The sequence below is a fragment of the Eupeodes corollae genome, chromosome 2 (genome assembly GCF_945859685.1).
Source record: "Eupeodes corollae chromosome 2, idEupCoro1.1, whole genome shotgun sequence".
Taxonomy (NCBI): Eukaryota; Metazoa; Arthropoda; class Insecta; order Diptera; family Syrphidae; genus Eupeodes; species Eupeodes corollae.
This window is the reverse complement of record NC_079148.1, coordinates 7,246,068-7,263,337: the sequence shown is the minus strand read 5'-3', so window position 1 is coordinate 7,263,337 and position 17,270 is coordinate 7,246,068. Positions and strand designations below refer to the sequence as shown.

General features: G+C 35.2%; 3 protein-coding genes across 3 annotated transcripts; 2 read left to right on the top strand and 1 right to left on the bottom strand.

Moving 5' to 3' along the window:
• The first annotated feature begins 2,260 nt into the window (after positions 1–2,260).
• LOC129944584 (SOSS complex subunit C homolog) lies at positions 2,261–2,904 on the top strand. The gene is made up of 3 exons (XM_056054113.1): positions 2,261–2,424; positions 2,517–2,656; positions 2,725–2,904. The coding sequence occupies exons 1-3, from the start codon at positions 2,394–2,396 to the stop codon at positions 2,902–2,904; spliced, it is 351 nt and encodes a 116-aa protein (XP_055910088.1). The 5' UTR covers positions 2,261–2,393.
• Positions 2,905–2,938: 34 nt separating this feature from the next.
• On the top strand, positions 2,939–12,629 carry LOC129944583 (rRNA N6-adenosine-methyltransferase Mettl5). The gene is made up of 3 exons (XM_056054112.1): positions 2,939–3,202; positions 3,269–3,495; positions 12,393–12,629. The coding sequence occupies exons 1-3, from the start codon at positions 2,939–2,941 to the stop codon at positions 12,547–12,549; spliced, it is 648 nt and encodes a 215-aa protein (XP_055910087.1). The 3' UTR covers positions 12,550–12,629.
• LOC129944582 (putative aldehyde dehydrogenase family 7 member A1 homolog) lies at positions 12,597–14,802 on the bottom strand. The gene is made up of 3 exons (XM_056054111.1): positions 14,528–14,802; positions 13,832–14,473; positions 12,597–13,767 (listed from the first exon to the last, which is right to left on the bottom strand). The coding sequence occupies exons 2-3, from the start codon at positions 14,441–14,443 to the stop codon at positions 12,769–12,771; spliced, it is 1,611 nt and encodes a 536-aa protein (XP_055910086.1). The 5' UTR covers positions 14,444–14,473; positions 14,528–14,802; the 3' UTR covers positions 12,597–12,768.
• Positions 14,803–17,270: the final 2,468 nt, after the last annotated feature.

Here is a 17,270-nt window from a genome sequence, read left to right as displayed (position 1 = left end):
CATTCAACTGAAATGCACTAATACAAACATACGAAAGAAACTATTTAGTTGCATGTGCGCGCAGTTACGTGTATCATAGTAGGATACAGATATTTTTTATGTTTAAGCAACTAATAAATTTTCGCAATCAATGTATGAAAGAGAAAACTAGTGAAATTGAGATGTAAGGTGGTACTCTTCCCTCAAGAATTTTTTGTGAAAGGAAAACATTAACTCATTTTTTCTCTCTCTTGCACTTAAAGAAAATTGTTCAACGATTTAGTTGAATGTGCGCGCAGTTACCTAAAATTCCTTGTGACACAAACTAAGGAATTGGTTTGGGGTGATCGTTTAGTTTGTGTCAAAACACAAACTAAAAAGTTGCTCGAATCGGCCACCGAATGGTTTCTGCATGTGCGCGGACTCTCGTATAAGTCTATAGTGCTCAGTTTAGAAACCAAACAGTTTCGAAACTAAAAGTTGCATGTGCGCGCCTAGCCTTAATAGTGAAATGGTTTCTAAACTTATTTATGAAACGGCTCTTCCTTAATCGATGCGATTTCCTGCGTAGTTATGACGACTTTCCTCATCCAAGGCAGACATGGGGTAGTTCTTATGACGTTCACTTTCTTATTGTAATTAAGTTTCAGAGATTTCTTAAAAAAAATGTGTACAATAGATTCAGTTTGTTAAGAAAGCTGGCTAAGCTTACAAATATAATACGTAAGGGGGCAGTTGTTTTAACGGCATATAGTCTATTGCAATAGCCAGGTGCGTTCCTCCCTTAAAGAGTTCAACCGTAATATTGGAGCTTCTGGAATGCAAATCAGTTTACCCTTGAGTCCAACTTCGGTCAGTGTTTTAAGTACTGATATTGGTTCTTTAGCCGTACTACACGAATCTGGAATATCAAATTCAAGAACTCAAAACCAATGGCCTCTCCCTTGGACCCAATGACTCATGGACCCAAGCCAATCCAAAGCGAATGTGGGTGGGAAAATTGTGATGCCCGGGTTTGGCTCCCTCGATCCATGTTGATTTTTAGCAAGTCAAAAATCAACGAGCCCGTGCCAACAAGCCAAGGCTCGGCTTTGTCGTGTGTAGGGAGTCAACGAGCCAAACAGTTCTGTCTGTTTACACAATCTAATCTCGTCACCGAACTAACTATCTCAGTCTGTGTCACACAAAAATTCAAGGAAACAAAACCTTAATGTCTCTTCCCCTCTTTTTATTTTGTACATATCAGTAACAAACTTTATTTTTATAAATGGTTACCATTGTCAACCATATTTTTCTGCTTCGTTATTTTAACATATTTTTCTGAATAAATGAATGGATATTATTAAATATCATAAACATATTTTTGCTTGATCTCGAAATGAAAAATATAAAAATAATCCATCTGCCAAAATGGCCCCGGCTAGGAAAATCGGAGCCAATTGGCTCAATCTTTTATGTCCAGTTTATAATTACACTTTGTCTATGACATATTAAAACTTTTTAAAAGATTATGCGGGTGTATTAAACTGCCTGTAAGTTTATTTCACATGACCCATCTGGGACGAATTTAACCATACTTATTTTATCTTCCGAAACAATCCATTGCTATATTGAAAATTCCTTCGTTTCCTTAAATTTAAAAATGAAATTCCAAAAAGAAATGTAAATAAAATGTGAAAACATCACAAATCTATTATATGATCATATTCGTCCTCATCATAACCTTGGCTCCTACATTCCGCGAATTTCCTATAATGTAGAAATTAAAATCTTCTACATTTTGCTCTTCTCTCTATCCAACAAACATAATTTAATAAGTGTCATTTATTTTTGGTGCGTAAATCAATGTAAATCCACTGTAAATACCGATTATAGAAACATGCTTGCTCTTAAAAAAAGGGTTTTAGGTATGCATCTATCCCTTTCTTTTTTATTTATAACTTCAGATGCAGGTAAATGTAAATCTACCATAATTCCATTTTTATCTTAAAATAATTAATTTTGAATGACCTTTTTCTTCAGAAAGGTTTAATGACATGTGACAGGTAACTAGGAATTGTGAAATATTTTACAAAGTTTTGTCCTTTTTGTTGAAATAACACAACCCAGGCAGACAATAAGAACACTACACTTAAAAATCTACTCCACTGAGTGTTGTGCTTTGATAGCGAATAGACGTTAGTGAATTTTATTAAATCAAGTATTAAAAATTTAAATACAAAATATTTGATCACAGAATTCGTTTTAAAATCGAACAAATCTACGAACTCCTGTTCCAGAGCTTCTCAAACACAAACGATTTTGGTTTGGAAAAAATAAAACAAACAAAACCTATTCATAATTTGACATTTCCAGCGTGTTGTTGTACAGTGACCACTTTTCTTTTGTGTAATCCAATTTTATTTTCATCTTTCATGGCTTTTCCAACTCTCAGTGCTCAACAAGGTAAAAGAAAAATCCATCATTCCATCATATTTTAATTAAAAATATAAAATATAAACAAACAAAAACACATACTCTTCTACCACTCCACTCAGAAACAAATCGAAAAATCCTCGAAGACCTTCAAATCAAAAAGCAACTCCTGCAGAAGGGTGTTTCACCTGTTTTGCCAAGTGCTATTTCGGGAATAAGCCCAGTCCCAGGTCCCAGTCCGGTCCCTCAAATGAATCAACCAGTAAGTTTTATTTTCCAACACACAAATGAAAACATAAATACTAAAGATGAGGTTCTTCTTTTTTCTAGCAACTCATTCCATCGCCTAGCACAGACTTCAACCAGATCTCGGCTATCCGAGGAGCTCCTTTTAATCTCTCGAACGCACCTACATTCGGTTTCTTCGTGCCGCAGGACTCATTTTATGGAAACAGCTTCCTGCCTGTCCTTCCCCGTCTTGAACCCCTTCCCGGCACTCCACAAAAATAACATCCATCCTTCTATTTAACTTCAAAACCTCCAAATGGCACGAATGAAGCTGAAGAAACTCGAGGAATACCTGCAGAGTGTGGATGGCTTCGAGAATCCCAAAGTGAATCTTGAGCAATACCCAACTCCGCCACATATTGCCAGTTGCATGATTTACAATATCCAATCTCGATACGAGGATATTGAGGGTAAATTTGTTGGAGACTTGGGTTGCGGCTGTGGCATGTTAAGTATTGGTTCATTCCTTTTGGGTGCGAATCTTACCATTGGCTTCGAAATTGATGAAAGTGCAATTGAGGTACGTTGAAATTTGATGATGATAAAGGTATCTTTTTAAGTGAGAGCATTTATTTTCTTTTTATAGACATTCCGTTCGAATGTGTTTGAAATGGAAATTCCGGGTGTCGATTGTATACAGTCGGATGTTTTGCATTTAGAGAGTTTTTCCAAATGGAATAACGCATTTGATACTGTGGTTATGAACCCACCATTTGGCACAAAGAACAACAGCGGAATGGATATGCGTTTCTTGCAAACTGGCATTGAACTTGCTTCTAACTCAGTTTATTCTTTGCACAAAACATCAACAAGGTGATTCTTTGAAATTGGTGATGATAAGGTTTTAGTTGAGATTTCTTACATGTCCATTGATTTGCATATTTTTTGATGATACGTAGCAAAAGACTGTTTGTCGACTTGTAGTGCCTGTGACGAGATAGTTTATTGAGTTTGGGGCTTATTTATCATCCAACTTTTTTTCACGGAGAAAACAAAAAGTTCACCCAGAATAAATATATCAAATAATATAATTGTTAAAAAGAGATTCAAGTTCTGATGTATCCAAAAATATGATAAATAAGTGCAAAATTTACAAAATTTGAATGCCAACTTATTTATCTAAGCAATTCTTAATAATAACTAATATTTACTTTTGTTGTCTTAAATTGAATGAGTTCACTGGCAAAGTTTCCGCAACTATGTTTGTTTATAGTTAACTTACGGAAAATTTGTGTAGTAAACCCAAAAAATTTTAGTCAATAATCATTTGATAATAAATATTTTATATTATTATTAAAAATTAACCCTACATCAAACTATTAAATAAATTATAATTAAATTATTCTAGTGTACTTTAAGGTACCTACTTAGGCCCACTGTTGTTTCTACAAGTTGTTCCACACTAAACTTACGATTACAAAATTGAATAAGCCCTACAAAAACTAAATGAAAAACAAGGTACGAAATTATATTAATTCTATTTGTGGAATGTAATATCCGCTAAATTTTAAGCGTGATCTTCAATCTTTTTATACAATTTTTGGACACTTTTTTCAAAACATTTGGCTGTTCGAAATTTATTCAGTCATTCGAGTTGTTAACTGCTCCAAGTTACTTGGACGCTGCTTGTTCATTCTCGACTTTAAATGCATACAAATTCAAATCAGTTAAATGTGGCGATCGACGACGTGAACACACTTTTTCCGCAAGCTTTCGAAATTATGGGGTAACCAAATGCGGCGAGCAGAATGTTAAAAGTCTTATTTGCAGTATGGCATGTTTCTTCGGGTCCAAAGATGTATCTTATTCGTCCTGGTAAAAAAGTTGTTCCTCTGGAACGTATTCATCTCTGTGTTACTCCCAGTGTTGACATTTTCAACAAAATAATTAAAACCTACTATTAAAGCTTCTATTCACTAACATGCGGATTATCACCGGTCGTAGCCCAGTAAGGATGATTCTGTTTAATTAGGCCGCGAGATAAATGGAAGTGAGCCTCGTCAGTCTTCAAAATTTTAAATGAAATAGATTTCATTTTCAATCTTATCGAGTGTCATTTCAGTAGAAATGTTTTTTTTTTCCATAATCACCTGGCTTCAACTTTTAGGTTACACATAATATTTAAGGATACTTATTTACTTACTTAGGTCCTCAGACCTGTTAAAGGCCCCTTAAGCGGCATATGGCTTCTACTACGCCTTCGCGCCATCGTGTACAGTTTCCGGAGATGTCCTGCGACATGTTCTTATCGGTCATCCAGCTCTTCTTAATTCTTGTGTGAGCGGATTCCACTGCATTGCTTAAACTGCAATGCAATCGTTACCTTTTCGAAGCGTATGTTCAATCCATTGCTACTTACGCCTTGGTATAATATAGTCTATAGGTTCCTGACCTGTTCCTCTATGAAGAACCTCATTGGATATTCGGTTTGGCCAGAAAATCTTTACGATGTCGCAAAGACATCTATTCACGAAGGTTTGTAGCCTTCCTAATATGGCTGAAGTAACCATCCAGGCGCTGCACCCATAAAGAAGCATAGATTCGACATTTGTGCGAAACAGTCGTAGCTTTGTTCTCAAGCTGATATAGTTATTCCTCCAAATTTTCAACAGCATACCGAACGATGCTTTTGCTTTGCCGATGCGGTCTTGTTCGGTTTCGTCTTAGATGGAGACGATACTTCCAAGGTTTTTAAAGCTCTTCCACTTTTTCCACCTTTTGCAAAGAAATATTTGTTTAAGAGGATGGTCCGGTTCCGAGCCCCACGACTTCTGTTTCTCTTCACACTTGTTATCATTCCATCGTGTAGTAAGTGACACTCAGGTCCATCATATGTTGCCTTTATCATAACAATTAGTTTAGCCCTGTTGACGCTATGAACAGGTGTAGTGGTGCTCGATATTGAACGCACTGCTCAATAATGATCGCAGGGTGTTGATATGATCAAAACAGGAGGATCCAGCGCGGAAGCCAGCTTGTTCGGCATCGAGTGTGGCCTCAAGGTGTTCTCTGATGCGTTACAGTATAACTTTTGCTACTATTTTGTCAACGGCTGGTGGAACGCAAATTCCTCTCCAGTTTCACACTTTGTAAGATTTTTAAGGATGATAATTTGAATTATACTTTATTATCCGGTAAGTGATTTATAGTGTCAGATTGAAAGCTTAAGCAATTGTTCTTAACGACCGACGAGGGCTAGTCTTGAGACTACTCAGTTCTCGACGGACGTTCTCTAGTGTTTAGAAAATAACACATCCGCTTTTGTAAATAAAGCTTTCGACAGAGTAGCGTATGCGATGTTATTGATTTTGAGAGTGTAAAATTGGTGTTTCTAGCTACCATTTTTTGCGCTCGTAACTTAACTTTGTAATCGTTAGTTTATTTTTAAACCCTGTGCTTTTCATAAATGATCTTTCCTAAATATTTAAGGCGCCAGTTATAGCTATAGTTAGTTATCATCATTGAAAACAAACATTGGAATTTTCTTGACAGGTCGTTTATAGCTATCATTAAAAGTGTATGTCATTGAAAAAAAGTTCTTGATTGAAATCCACCGAAAAACTTTTACTGACAGAAATCTGTCATTGGAATTGTGTTAAATTGGAACACAAATCAGTGGAATGATTCGTTTCACTTTTGAACATAAAAGGATCAGCTAGGAAAGGGCATTTGATATGATGCGACAAAATGTCACTTATAAACATTACTGAAAACATTTTCCTTCTATTTTCAAGTGACTGAGTTCCAAGAAGTTTACATCTAGTCGATTGCGACGGGATTTCGATGTTCCAACCTAATTTGTGAATTATAAACCTTGTAAATTTTTGTTGGATCATTTCAATTCTATTTGAATAAATATTGTAGTAAGAATTCCAAATCATACAACAGTATTCTAAGTTTGATCTAACAAAGGAGTTAAATAGAGATTTAAGGACAAAAGAGTCCTTGAAGTCTTTTGAATTACGTTTAGTCCAGTCAAATTAGACGAAAAAAGGGGTTCAGCTCGGAAAAATTCCCACCTAGCTGAATTTTGGTACACATCTTCTTTATGTTGTTGTTAACAATGTGTAAAAAGTCGACCTCGATATCATGTACGCGTCAAAGGTTATTCGAGGTCAAAGGTCACGGAATTAGCCTTTTTTTTAATATCTCGTTTTTTATTGGTCGTACAAAAAAAAGTTGTGGACACAAATTGTAGAGGAGGTAATTATCTACAAAAATGGTCTTATGACATTTTCACGTCAAGTTGATAGTTTTTCCGTTATAAGGCCAACAAAGTGTACACTTTTAATGAAATTTTAATTTTTCGCTAAAAACAAGTAGCCTTTGCGTTAATTTCTCGCTCCATACTGTTTGTACAATAAAAAGCCTCAAACAAAAATTGTAGAGGACAAAATTATCTACAAAATGGTATACATATACAATATATATCCAATCGCACTTGCGCTATACATATTTTAATGTTTACCATACAAAATTACAATAATATATAATATATCATATTATAATAACGATAATAAGAATGCATTCGTTTCCACACCACCATTGAGGTAGAAGCATGGTGCGTTTTTTTTCATGGTTTCCCCGGTAGGCCTAGTCCATGTAGTCAACAATAATTGTTAAATAGTTATTATAGGTATCATAGTTATCGTCAAAACAAAGTAATAAATATTACATTTAAATTATTATTAACCATCAACATCGCTCTCGTCTTCATGCATTTCTTCTTCTTCTTCTTCGTCATTTTGATCTTCTTCATTTTTTTCAAAATTATATGTATTGTCTTCTTCCGTTAAATCCGCTGACAAAACGTCAAGTGTGTCTATATTTTTATCTAAAGCATTATCGGAACTTGAATTGAAACATGACAGTCCACGACAATGTCCACAAATAATCGAACATTTGATACTAATTTTTTTGCAACTGCAGTTAGTACCACAACCTTTTATACAGTTACAAAAAATTATATTCACCAATTCATCAGGTGCGGGTGGTAGCAATGTCATTATAGGTTCCAAAACATTGTTATTCATTATCCACCCCCAGTTTTCTGGGTTTAATTTGTTACCCAACCAAGTTTGTATCTGGTAATAAACTCGAAGCAGATGCTGTTGGGTGGCGCTATTTGTTGGTGGTAGAGATGATAATTTCACAGGCTTATTATTTCTAGTTAGTTTAGCAAATGTTATATATCTGTAATTATCGATGGAGACCACTTGTTTTTGGGCACCATACATTGCTATAATAAATTTAATTCCATGTTTGAAAATGTCTTGAACGGAGCAATTTATTCATCATCCAGCAAGTAATTTAAGTACAATTTACACAACCTTGAACTCAATTCACGACAACATGAATTTTCATGGCCATGAAGCATGTGTCGTGACGTTTGATCAACCGCTGTTTATAAAAGCTCGTGAAATAGTTGCAGCTTCTGAACCTGGATCAGAACTTTCAAAAATTATAATACGGCTTGGTGGTTTTCATTTGCTCATGTCTTTTCTTGGATCGATAGGATACTTAATGGCAGGTAGTGGACTTCAAGAAGTTCTTAGTGTTGTTTATGCCCCAAATTCTGTGTATAAAATGTTAGATGGGCACGCTTATGCAAGAGCAGTTAGAGGTCACATATTATTACATTTAGCGTTATCGACATTTGTAGCTAAAGACATGGAAATCGATGACCATACTGACGACTATATACAACGTTGTATTGAACAAATAATCGTACAAAATGTTTTATATGAAGATGTAGAAGGTTCTACCATTATACTTGAATCATATGTAGAACAGTTCAATGGTATTTGAAAAAAAATACAAAATCGAGGACCAACTGCAAAGTTATGGGTACAATATTTTTATATGGTATCTATAGTTAAAGATTTTATTAGATCTGAAAGACTAGGAGATTGGAATGAACACTTAAAAGTTGTAAAAAAAATGCTTCCTTTTTTCCACGCTTCTGGGCATTTTTTGTATGCAAAATCTGCTCATTTATACCTGCAGGATATGCTCAAATTAAAAAATAATATGGATGAACAGGCGTTTAAAAAATTTACCGATGGATTTTTTACAGTTAGACGCAGTAATAAATTTAATTGTGGAACCTGGTAGTGATATGGTAATCAAGCAATCCCTAATGAAATCCATGAAATCTGAAGGAGGAGTTTCGCGAGGAAGGAGTACTCAAGAGAGCGTGTTGAGTAAATGGGTTTATGGAATGTATGCTACGAACACAATATGTGAAGATGTAGAAAAGTTTTGCAACGTTTCCTGTGAAATTATCATCTCTACCACCAACAAATAGCGCCACCCAACAGCATCTGCTTCGAGTTTATTACCAGATACAAACTTGGTTGGGTAACAAATTAAACCCAGAAAACTGGGGGTGGATAATGAATAACAATGTTTTGGAACCTATAATGACATTGCTACCACCCGCACCTGATGAATTGGTGAATATAATTTTTTGTAACTGTATAAAAGGTTGTGGTACTAACTGCAGTTGCAAAAAAATTAGTATCAAATGTTCGATTATTTGTGGACATTGTCGTGGACTGTCATGTTTCAATTCAAGTTCCGATAATGCTTTAGATAAAAATATAGACACACTTGACGTTTTGTCAGCGGATTTAACGGAAGAAGACAATACATATAATTTTGAAAAAAATGAAGAAGATCAAAATGACGAAGAAGAAGAAGAAGAAATGCATGAAGACGAGAGCGATGTTGATGGTTAATAATAATTTAAATGTAATATTTATTACTTTGTTTTGACGATAACTATGATACCTATAATAACTATTTAACAATTATTGTTGACTACATGGACTAGGCCTACCGGGGAAACCATGAAAAAAACGCACCATGCTTCTACCTCAATGGTGGTGTGGAAACGAATGCATTCTTATTATCGTTATTATAATATGATATATTATATATTATTGTAATTTTGTATGGTAAACATTAAAATATGTATAGCGCAAGTGCGATTGGATATATATTGTATATGTATACCATTTTGTAGATAATTTTGTCCTCTACAATTTTTGTTTGAGGCTTTTTATTGTACAAACAGTATGGAGCGAGAAATTAACGCAAAGGCTACTTGTTTTTAGCGAAAAATTAAAATTTCATTAAAAGTGTACACTTTGTTGGCCTTATAACGGAAAAACTATCAACTTGACGTGAAAATGTCATAAGACCATTTTTGTAGATAATTACCTCCTCTACAATTTGTGTCCACAACTTTTTTTTGTACGACCAATAAAAAACGAGATATTAAAAAAAAGGCTAATTCCGTGACCTTTGACCTCGAATAACCTTTGACGCGTACATGATATCGAGGTCGACTTTTTACACATTGTTAACAACAACATAAAGAAGATGTGTACCAAAATTCAGCTAGGTGGGAATTTTTCCGAGCTGAAAACCTAATTTGACTGGACTAGTTTGATAAAACCTAGAATTGAATTGAATTTAGCTACAATATATTCTATATGCTTGTTAAAGTTTAGTTTTGAATCAAACAATACACCAAGGTCCTTTTTCTCCAAAACTCTTTCAAGAACAAATTTATTAACTTTGTAATCAAAAGAAATTTTTGAAAAATTGCGACAAAAGGAAAAAAATTTAAATTTTGTAACGTTCAAGAATAATTGGTTAGTTATACATTATTCTGTTAACTTTTGGAGATCATTTTGCAAAAGAATACAATCATTTAAAGAATGTATGCAACTGAAAAACTTTAAATCATCTGCAAATAAAAGTGTACTAGAATTTAAGAAGATATCAGCCAGGTCATTGATAAATATTAAAAAAAGAAGGGGTCCAAGATGGCTTCCTTGCGGGACACCCAAGGCAACAATAATTGGATTCCAACCATTTCAACATATTTGAGTGAAAACCAAATTGTTTCAGTTTTTAATGAAAATAGTAGGACTAACGCTATAAAAAGCCGTCGCAAAATAACATCAATTTGGGGTAGCCTTCTTCGAGTTTATTTAAAACGAAATTGGAAAAGATAGAAAGATTTGTGGTAGCGGATCTTCCTGCAATAAAGCCATGTGGAAAAGGTGAAATATGCTTCTTAAGGAGAAACGTCAACTTTTCACATATAATTTTCTTCAAGAGTTTCGATATACTTGATAATTTACAAATAGGACGGTAGTTATTTACCTCCTGCTGAGAACCATTTTTATTTATTGGGGAAAGAAATGCTTTTTTCCACACTAAAAGAAATTCACCATTCCCAAGAGAGGCATTGAAGATAGAATAAAGGAGCTCAGTTATAGCAAGTGCACATTTCTTCAAAATAATTGGTGGAATTTCATCAAGGCCTTGCTTGCAATCGTTATTTAAATTCAAAAGACCTTCTTCAATTTCCCAAATATTAATTTCTAATTGTCCTATGTCAACCTTATAGCTATGATTATATAATTCGGTTATTCTAAATGGATCTGAACTATATTTCGAATAATGGGCAAACGAATTCCAAATATTTGAAAGATCCGAAAATGTAGAAACAATATAGTTCATACTGCTAAAAAAATACTATTTGGCATTTTTTACTATTAATTAATGGCCAAAAACATTTTCCATTAGTTTTTATGTTTGATTCAATCGATAAAATGTAATTTTTATATAGAAATTTGTTAAGAACATCGAATTCTCGCGCTAGCCGAATGTAATTATTTCTTTAATCGATTATATTTTCGCAAGTGATTATCCTTATCTAAGCCTTGTTTTTTTTTTATTTCTTAAGTTACAAAGCCTCTTGTTAAAGCAAGGAGGCTTTGAGTTTTTATTAATTTTTACTTTTGGGACATGCATATCAATTTCTTCCTTTAGATTAAAAATGAAAAAATTATAAAAATCAAACAAATTCAAAGAATTATAATCTAAGTGCCACGGAATACCCGACAAATAACTCTCAATGTCTGTGTAGTTAGCTTTTGCGTATTTAAATTTAGATTTATTACAATTTGTGATGTAACATTTACTAAGAGCTCTGCTATATAATTTCCATTATTCTACAATATTTCGAAGTGGTCATACCCAACATAAGGAACTAGTTGATATCAATTCAATTTTCGACGATATCCTTTCACTGAACCACAAGGCCTAACGTTGTTCTAAATTTCAAGGTTCTACTACATATGTCGGGAGCTGCTTCAGAATTTTGATCATAGACCTTTCTGCCAATTAGTTATTGAGATAAAAGCAGATTAAATTTTCAAATACAATTCTATTCTTTTCCACTAGCTTTAATTTTGTCGCTATAAATTGAATATTCAAAACATTGTTGAGTAGTGCATATTTTCTGTGCTCTATGTCTAAATCGGTTTGACAAATGAAAAAATGCTTGAGACACACATTTTAGAAAATTTTGGTAAAGTAAAATAATTGAGTTTCCGTAATCTTTGGCCTTTCAGAATTTTCTACATAGACAAGAGATTTTATGAGATTTTTCAAGAACAACAAAACGAGGTTAAACAAATTTCCAACTTCATATTCCAGGGTCGACCCAGTTGTATGACGTATTTTACTGGACTATTACTAAGCCCCATTTTTTCAATGAATTGTTTATTTTGTTTACTAATCCATAATGTGTATTTAATTTGTTTATTATAAAAACAAAGCAAACTAATTTTAATCTAAGTTTTTGCATGCCTAATTTTGTTTTTCTTTTTTCTTGTTTAACCAACCAGGGAATACATCAATAAAAAAGCCAAAGAATGGGGCGTTAAGAGCGAAGTTGTGGCCGAGCTCAGATACAACATCGAATCCAGCTACAAGTTTCATAAAAAACAATCCGTCGACATCGATGTTGACTTTTGGAGGTTTGACGTTATAAACAAACAGTAATTATAAAATTAAAAATAATTTGTTAAATGTTGGTTTTTCTATCTACATAATTCTCTCACAAAATAAATGTTTTAATATTTGTTCTTCTTTTTTACTCCTCTCACTCTTTGTGTAAACTAAATTATTTGTTTTTATTTTAATCTTAATCTAAACTAAATCGTCGCTGTTTACTTTAAAATTACAAAATATTTTGTTTTCGTTTTTGTTTTGTTGTTGTTTTTAAACTTGAAATTCAACACCTTGTGCAGCTGCTAATTCACCAGAATGATTAACGGTAATTGTGGCTCTGCGGCAATACTGTTTCCATGCATCCGAACCGGATTCTCGTCCACCTCCTGTGTGTTTCTCTCCGCCAAAGGCTCCACCGATCTCTGCGCCATTTGTTGTTGTGTTGATATTTACAATACCACAATCGGATCCCCGGGGGCCGATCCATTGGAACATTTTTGTAACGTCTTTGGTGAATATCGATGACGAGAGACCTTGTTCGGCTTCGTTGTTCCAAAGAATTGCTTGTTTAAGAGATTTGGCTTTTAGGACGTAAACAATTGGAGCAAAGGTTTCCTTGAGGACCACTGGAGAATCATGGAATAGGTCTGTGATGATTGTGGGCTCGACGAAGAAACCAGGCCTATGAATAATCTTTCCACCAAACGCTATCTTACCACCAGCCTTCACAGCTTCCTCAACAGTTGCCTTGAATCCATCGACATTCTGCTGCGAGTGAACAGGTCCGAAGAGTGTATTGCTTTTGAGCTGGTGACCGACTTTATTCATAACCAAGTCGTATTTGCTTGTGAGCTTGGCTACGAATTCATCGTAAACAGCTTGATGGACGATGATGCGTCTTGTGGATGTGCATCGCTGGCCTGAAGTTCCAATGCAACCGAATAGAGCTGCATCAATGGCCATGTCAAGGTCAGCATCGTCGTTGATTACGAGAGCGTTGTTGCCGCCTAATTCGAGGATGCTCTTTCCGAATCGCCTCTGAACTTCCACTCCGACATCACGACCGGCCTGGCAACTGCCAGTAAATGAAACCAGATTCACTCGAGGATCTTGGACTAGATTCTTGCCGACATCAACGCCTCCCTGGCAAAGGGTTGCAATAGGAGGCAGATTATTGCGTTTCAAGACTTCAGCAACAATTTTTGTCGTCGCAACTGAGACTAGGGAAGTGCTGGGAGCTCCCTTCCACAGAACACTATTTCCAGTTGCCTAAGATTGAATTTTTTCGTGAGAAGAGAAATTCTTAAAATACAACAATAAATGGACTACTAACCAAGGCGATAGCGGCATTCCATCCAAAGACAGCATTGGGGAAATTATAGGCCGAGATGACCCCTACCAAACCCACAGGCCTCCACGCTTCCAAGATTGTGTGATTCGCTCGCTCTGAGTTAATCATTTGGCCCGAATAGATACGAGAGAGTCCAACCGCATAGTCACAGATGTCAATGAACTCCTGAACCTCGCCCTGGCCCTCGCTGTAGATCTTGCCCACTTCCAAACTGACCAGCTTGCCTAGAGGTTCCTTGTACTTCCTCAGCTCATCACCGATCTGCCGGATGATTTCACCCCGCTGCGGTGCTGGGACAGCACACCATTCCTTGTAGGCGTGCGCAGCGAAGCCAATAGTCTCTTGCATCTCACTTACGGTTCCCATTCGCACCTCTGCGATGACTTCACCAGTTCCAGGATCCACAGATCGTACTGCTTCCCCAGAGCCCTTCCAGGAGCCATTAAAGACCCCGGGATTTGTTCGGTCCAAGCCGATGTCCTTAAGGAATGAGTATTCAGGAGTATCGATGAGATAAGAAGTACTACGTGCCGGCGTGCCTGTATGGAAGTTTTTCTTCAACACAAGTCTGCCAAGTTGCCTGATTTGAGCCATGATTGATTTTGAGTGGAAAATTAATTTAATCTACAATTAAAATAATCGTTATTTATTTTTATTGATGTCGTTTGATATGATTACGTTTTGTTGTTGATTAATCTTTGTCCAACACAACCAACTTATACTATCCAAGTGCAAAGCGATACTAACTAAAATTTATTTTCGTCGCTGCTGCGCCGCGCCGGCTTTAGAAAAATACTCGTGTATAAATCATGTTTTCTTTATTAATTCGGTGCTGCTTCTTATCAGTCATCATTTTGAGTTTATCTTTTGAAGAAACGGAAAGAACAACAAAAGCAGCAGCAACACCAACCAACAAAATAAACAGATTACGAAAAAATATCTCTTTTGATAAGAAAACTAATTTTGTTTTGAATATGGACTTAGATACCTTTTGGTTGAATTGGGTTGAATTTGTTTTTATAATTTTATGCATTACTTGAGATAGGAGATATTATCTTTTTTATTGCCTGTGAAATTGTTCTTTTTGTGATTTTTGGATTAATACTAATGAACCAACAAACTATATAAAATTTTAATTGAGTTACAATCGAGTAAATAATTAAACTTAATCTTATCAGGAGTTTATTTTGAAAATAATTGAGTTAAATGCACACATAGGTATTATATAGAATTCCACAAGAGAGATACGAGGGGTGGTACGATGTGATGAGGTGACTTAAGTCGGAACTGTAAAAAACTCAATTAATGGGTCATTATGAATTGAAGTGGCTATCGTATGAAAAAAAATGAGGAACTGTGCATTCAGTCTTATTCATCCATCCCACCCACTTTAAGAGTAGATTGTAGATTTATTTGAATTTTGTGGAATGCGATTAAAAAGCTTTGAAATTAAATACAATACGACGACAGTCTGAATACATAAATAAACAAACTATGCATGCTCCACTCCTGATAGGCTGCAACTTTTATGAGTATCTTTTCTACTATTAATTTTTGAATATGGTTTTATGGTAGGGCTGAGTGTAAGGTACATCCGAAAGGTAGATTGTCTTTTTGTTTGTTGATGATTCAAAAATCACGTAGCACTGAAAATGTTGGGAAAGAAAATTATTACCGAGCGAGATATTTATCATTATATTGGACTCAGGTATGCGATTTCATGAAATAGAGGGAAAATCGAGAACTTACACTGAAAAAAAAAATTTGAATTGAAGTGGGAGCACGGGGTATCCCGTAAAAGAGCCACAAAAACTGGTTATATTGCTTCATCCTAATCAATTTGCTCCCGTTCGGGCTCAGCGCTATTGCTCCGGCTTGTGCCATTGCGTCCGGATTGTAAATGGGTCGCCTATCCACTTGGTTTATTAGCAGAAATGCCAATCAGACCTCATCTATCCAAAAATAGGAATACCTCTGGTGGAATTAAGCCGCTCAAGCATGCTAATTAAAAATTATTGTCATTCTTATAGAATGCTACAAAATTGAATTGATGGTCAATTAAGGCTTGGACGTGTTTTAAAGATTAGATATTAATTCTGTTGATTCCGAGCATTTGTTTAGGAGCATTTTAAATAGTAATGAACGTGAAAAAAAATCGGGTGTTCGATGTAACCCGAGAAGGGGCAACGTACTGCTGTAAACGATCATCTACCTTCACATCAATTTACAAGGCACTATTGTACCCAGTTTATACATACAGTGGCGACAAAATAAATAGCACACATACACTAAGATCTGTTTAATGGAAGTTTTTCGCACTTTCTTAACTTCAAACTACTGTTTATTAATGAGGAAGTAAGAACAAAGATATATTTGATTTATTAAAAAAAAATAAAGTGTTGAATTTATACAAAAAAAATAACAACCTCATTTATACAATTCAAGATTTTCTAGGACAAAATAAATAGCACATTTCATAAATAACGAAACAAAATAACAAACAATTCCACACAATTTAAAGAAAATAGCTAGTATTTGGTTGGGTAACCCTTATTTTTAATCACAGCAGCACACAAGACTCCCTCATCGTTTAACAGGTACTCCGACTTGTTGAACTTCCTGCCAAAGTTTGTCCACATCATTTCATAAGTTGTCAATAGGATTGCGATCTGGGGACTGGGCTGGCTATTCCATAGCACTGATTTTTTGGCCGGAGAGCCATTGCTTAACAGACTTATCCGTATGTTTAGGATCGTTATCCTGTTGAAATGTCCACGGTAGCATGGTATCCCTTAGGATTTCTTGTATTTAATTTGGTCCATTATACCCTCTATACGATGAAGTGGTCCCACACTATGACAAGAAAAACATCCCCAAACAAAAATGCTACCCCCACCATGCTTAACAGTCTTAATGGTATATTTAGGGTTATATTCCTGGTTGATTCCGCGTCGCACATATTTTTTACCATCTGACCCGAAGCGATTGAATTTGGACTCATCGGTCCATAAGATATTTCTCCACCAATTTGGATGTTTGAAATATGCTCCTTTGCAAACTGCAGCCCACGAGAGAGATTACGCATAGAGAAATGCGGTTTTTTTCTCGCAGTTCGTCCGAACAATTTTTTTTCACGTAAACGATTTTTAACCTGACTTACAGATACTTTAATACCCAGATCTTCGTCAATTGCTTTTTTTTATTTTTGGAGCAGTCATAAATGGATCAGCTTTGCTCAGGCGGGCAATGGCAATATCAGTGCGATGGGTGGTTTTTCTTGTCTGATTCTTTGGAATTTTATTTAGAACACTCCCTTCTTCTCGGCAATGGTGAAGAGCATTAATTACCTTCTTCCTTGAACATTCTAATTTCCGCGCTACCTTCGAGTTTTTGTGTCCTTCTTTCTTGAAATTAAGAGCTC

What these genes read in the sequence shown, in the direction of transcription:
- LOC129944584 (XM_056054113.1), top strand. Translation starts at nt 2,394, where the DNA reads ATGGCTTTTCCAACTCTCAGTGCTCAACAAG. An exon ending in AACTCTCAGTGCTCAACAAG is followed by an intron (nt 2,425 to 2,516) that starts GTAAAAGAAAAA and finishes CACTCCACTCAG; the next exon opens with AAACAAATCGAAAAATCCTC. An exon ending in TCCCTCAAATGAATCAACCA is followed by an intron (nt 2,657 to 2,724) that starts GTAAGTTTTATT and finishes TCTTTTTTCTAG; the next exon opens with CAACTCATTCCATCGCCTAG.
- LOC129944583 (XM_056054112.1), top strand. Translation starts at nt 2,939, where the DNA reads ATGGCACGAATGAAGCTGAAGAAACTCGAGGAATACCTGCAGAGTGTG. An exon ending in TTGATGAAAGTGCAATTGAG is followed by an intron (nt 3,203 to 3,268) that starts GTACGTTGAAAT and finishes TTCTTTTTATAG; the next exon opens with ACATTCCGTTCGAATGTGTT. An exon ending in TTGCACAAAACATCAACAAG is followed by an intron (nt 3,496 to 12,392) that starts GTGATTCTTTGA and finishes TTAACCAACCAG; the next exon opens with GGAATACATCAATAAAAAAG.
- LOC129944582 (XM_056054111.1), bottom strand. Translation starts at nt 14,443, where the DNA reads ATGGCTCAAATCAGGCAACTTGGCAGACTTGTGTTGAAGAAAAACTTC. An exon ending in GGAATGCCGCTATCGCCTTG is followed by an intron (nt 13,768 to 13,831) that starts GTTAGTAGTCCA and finishes ATTCAATCTTAG; the next exon opens with GCAACTGGAAATAGTGTTCT.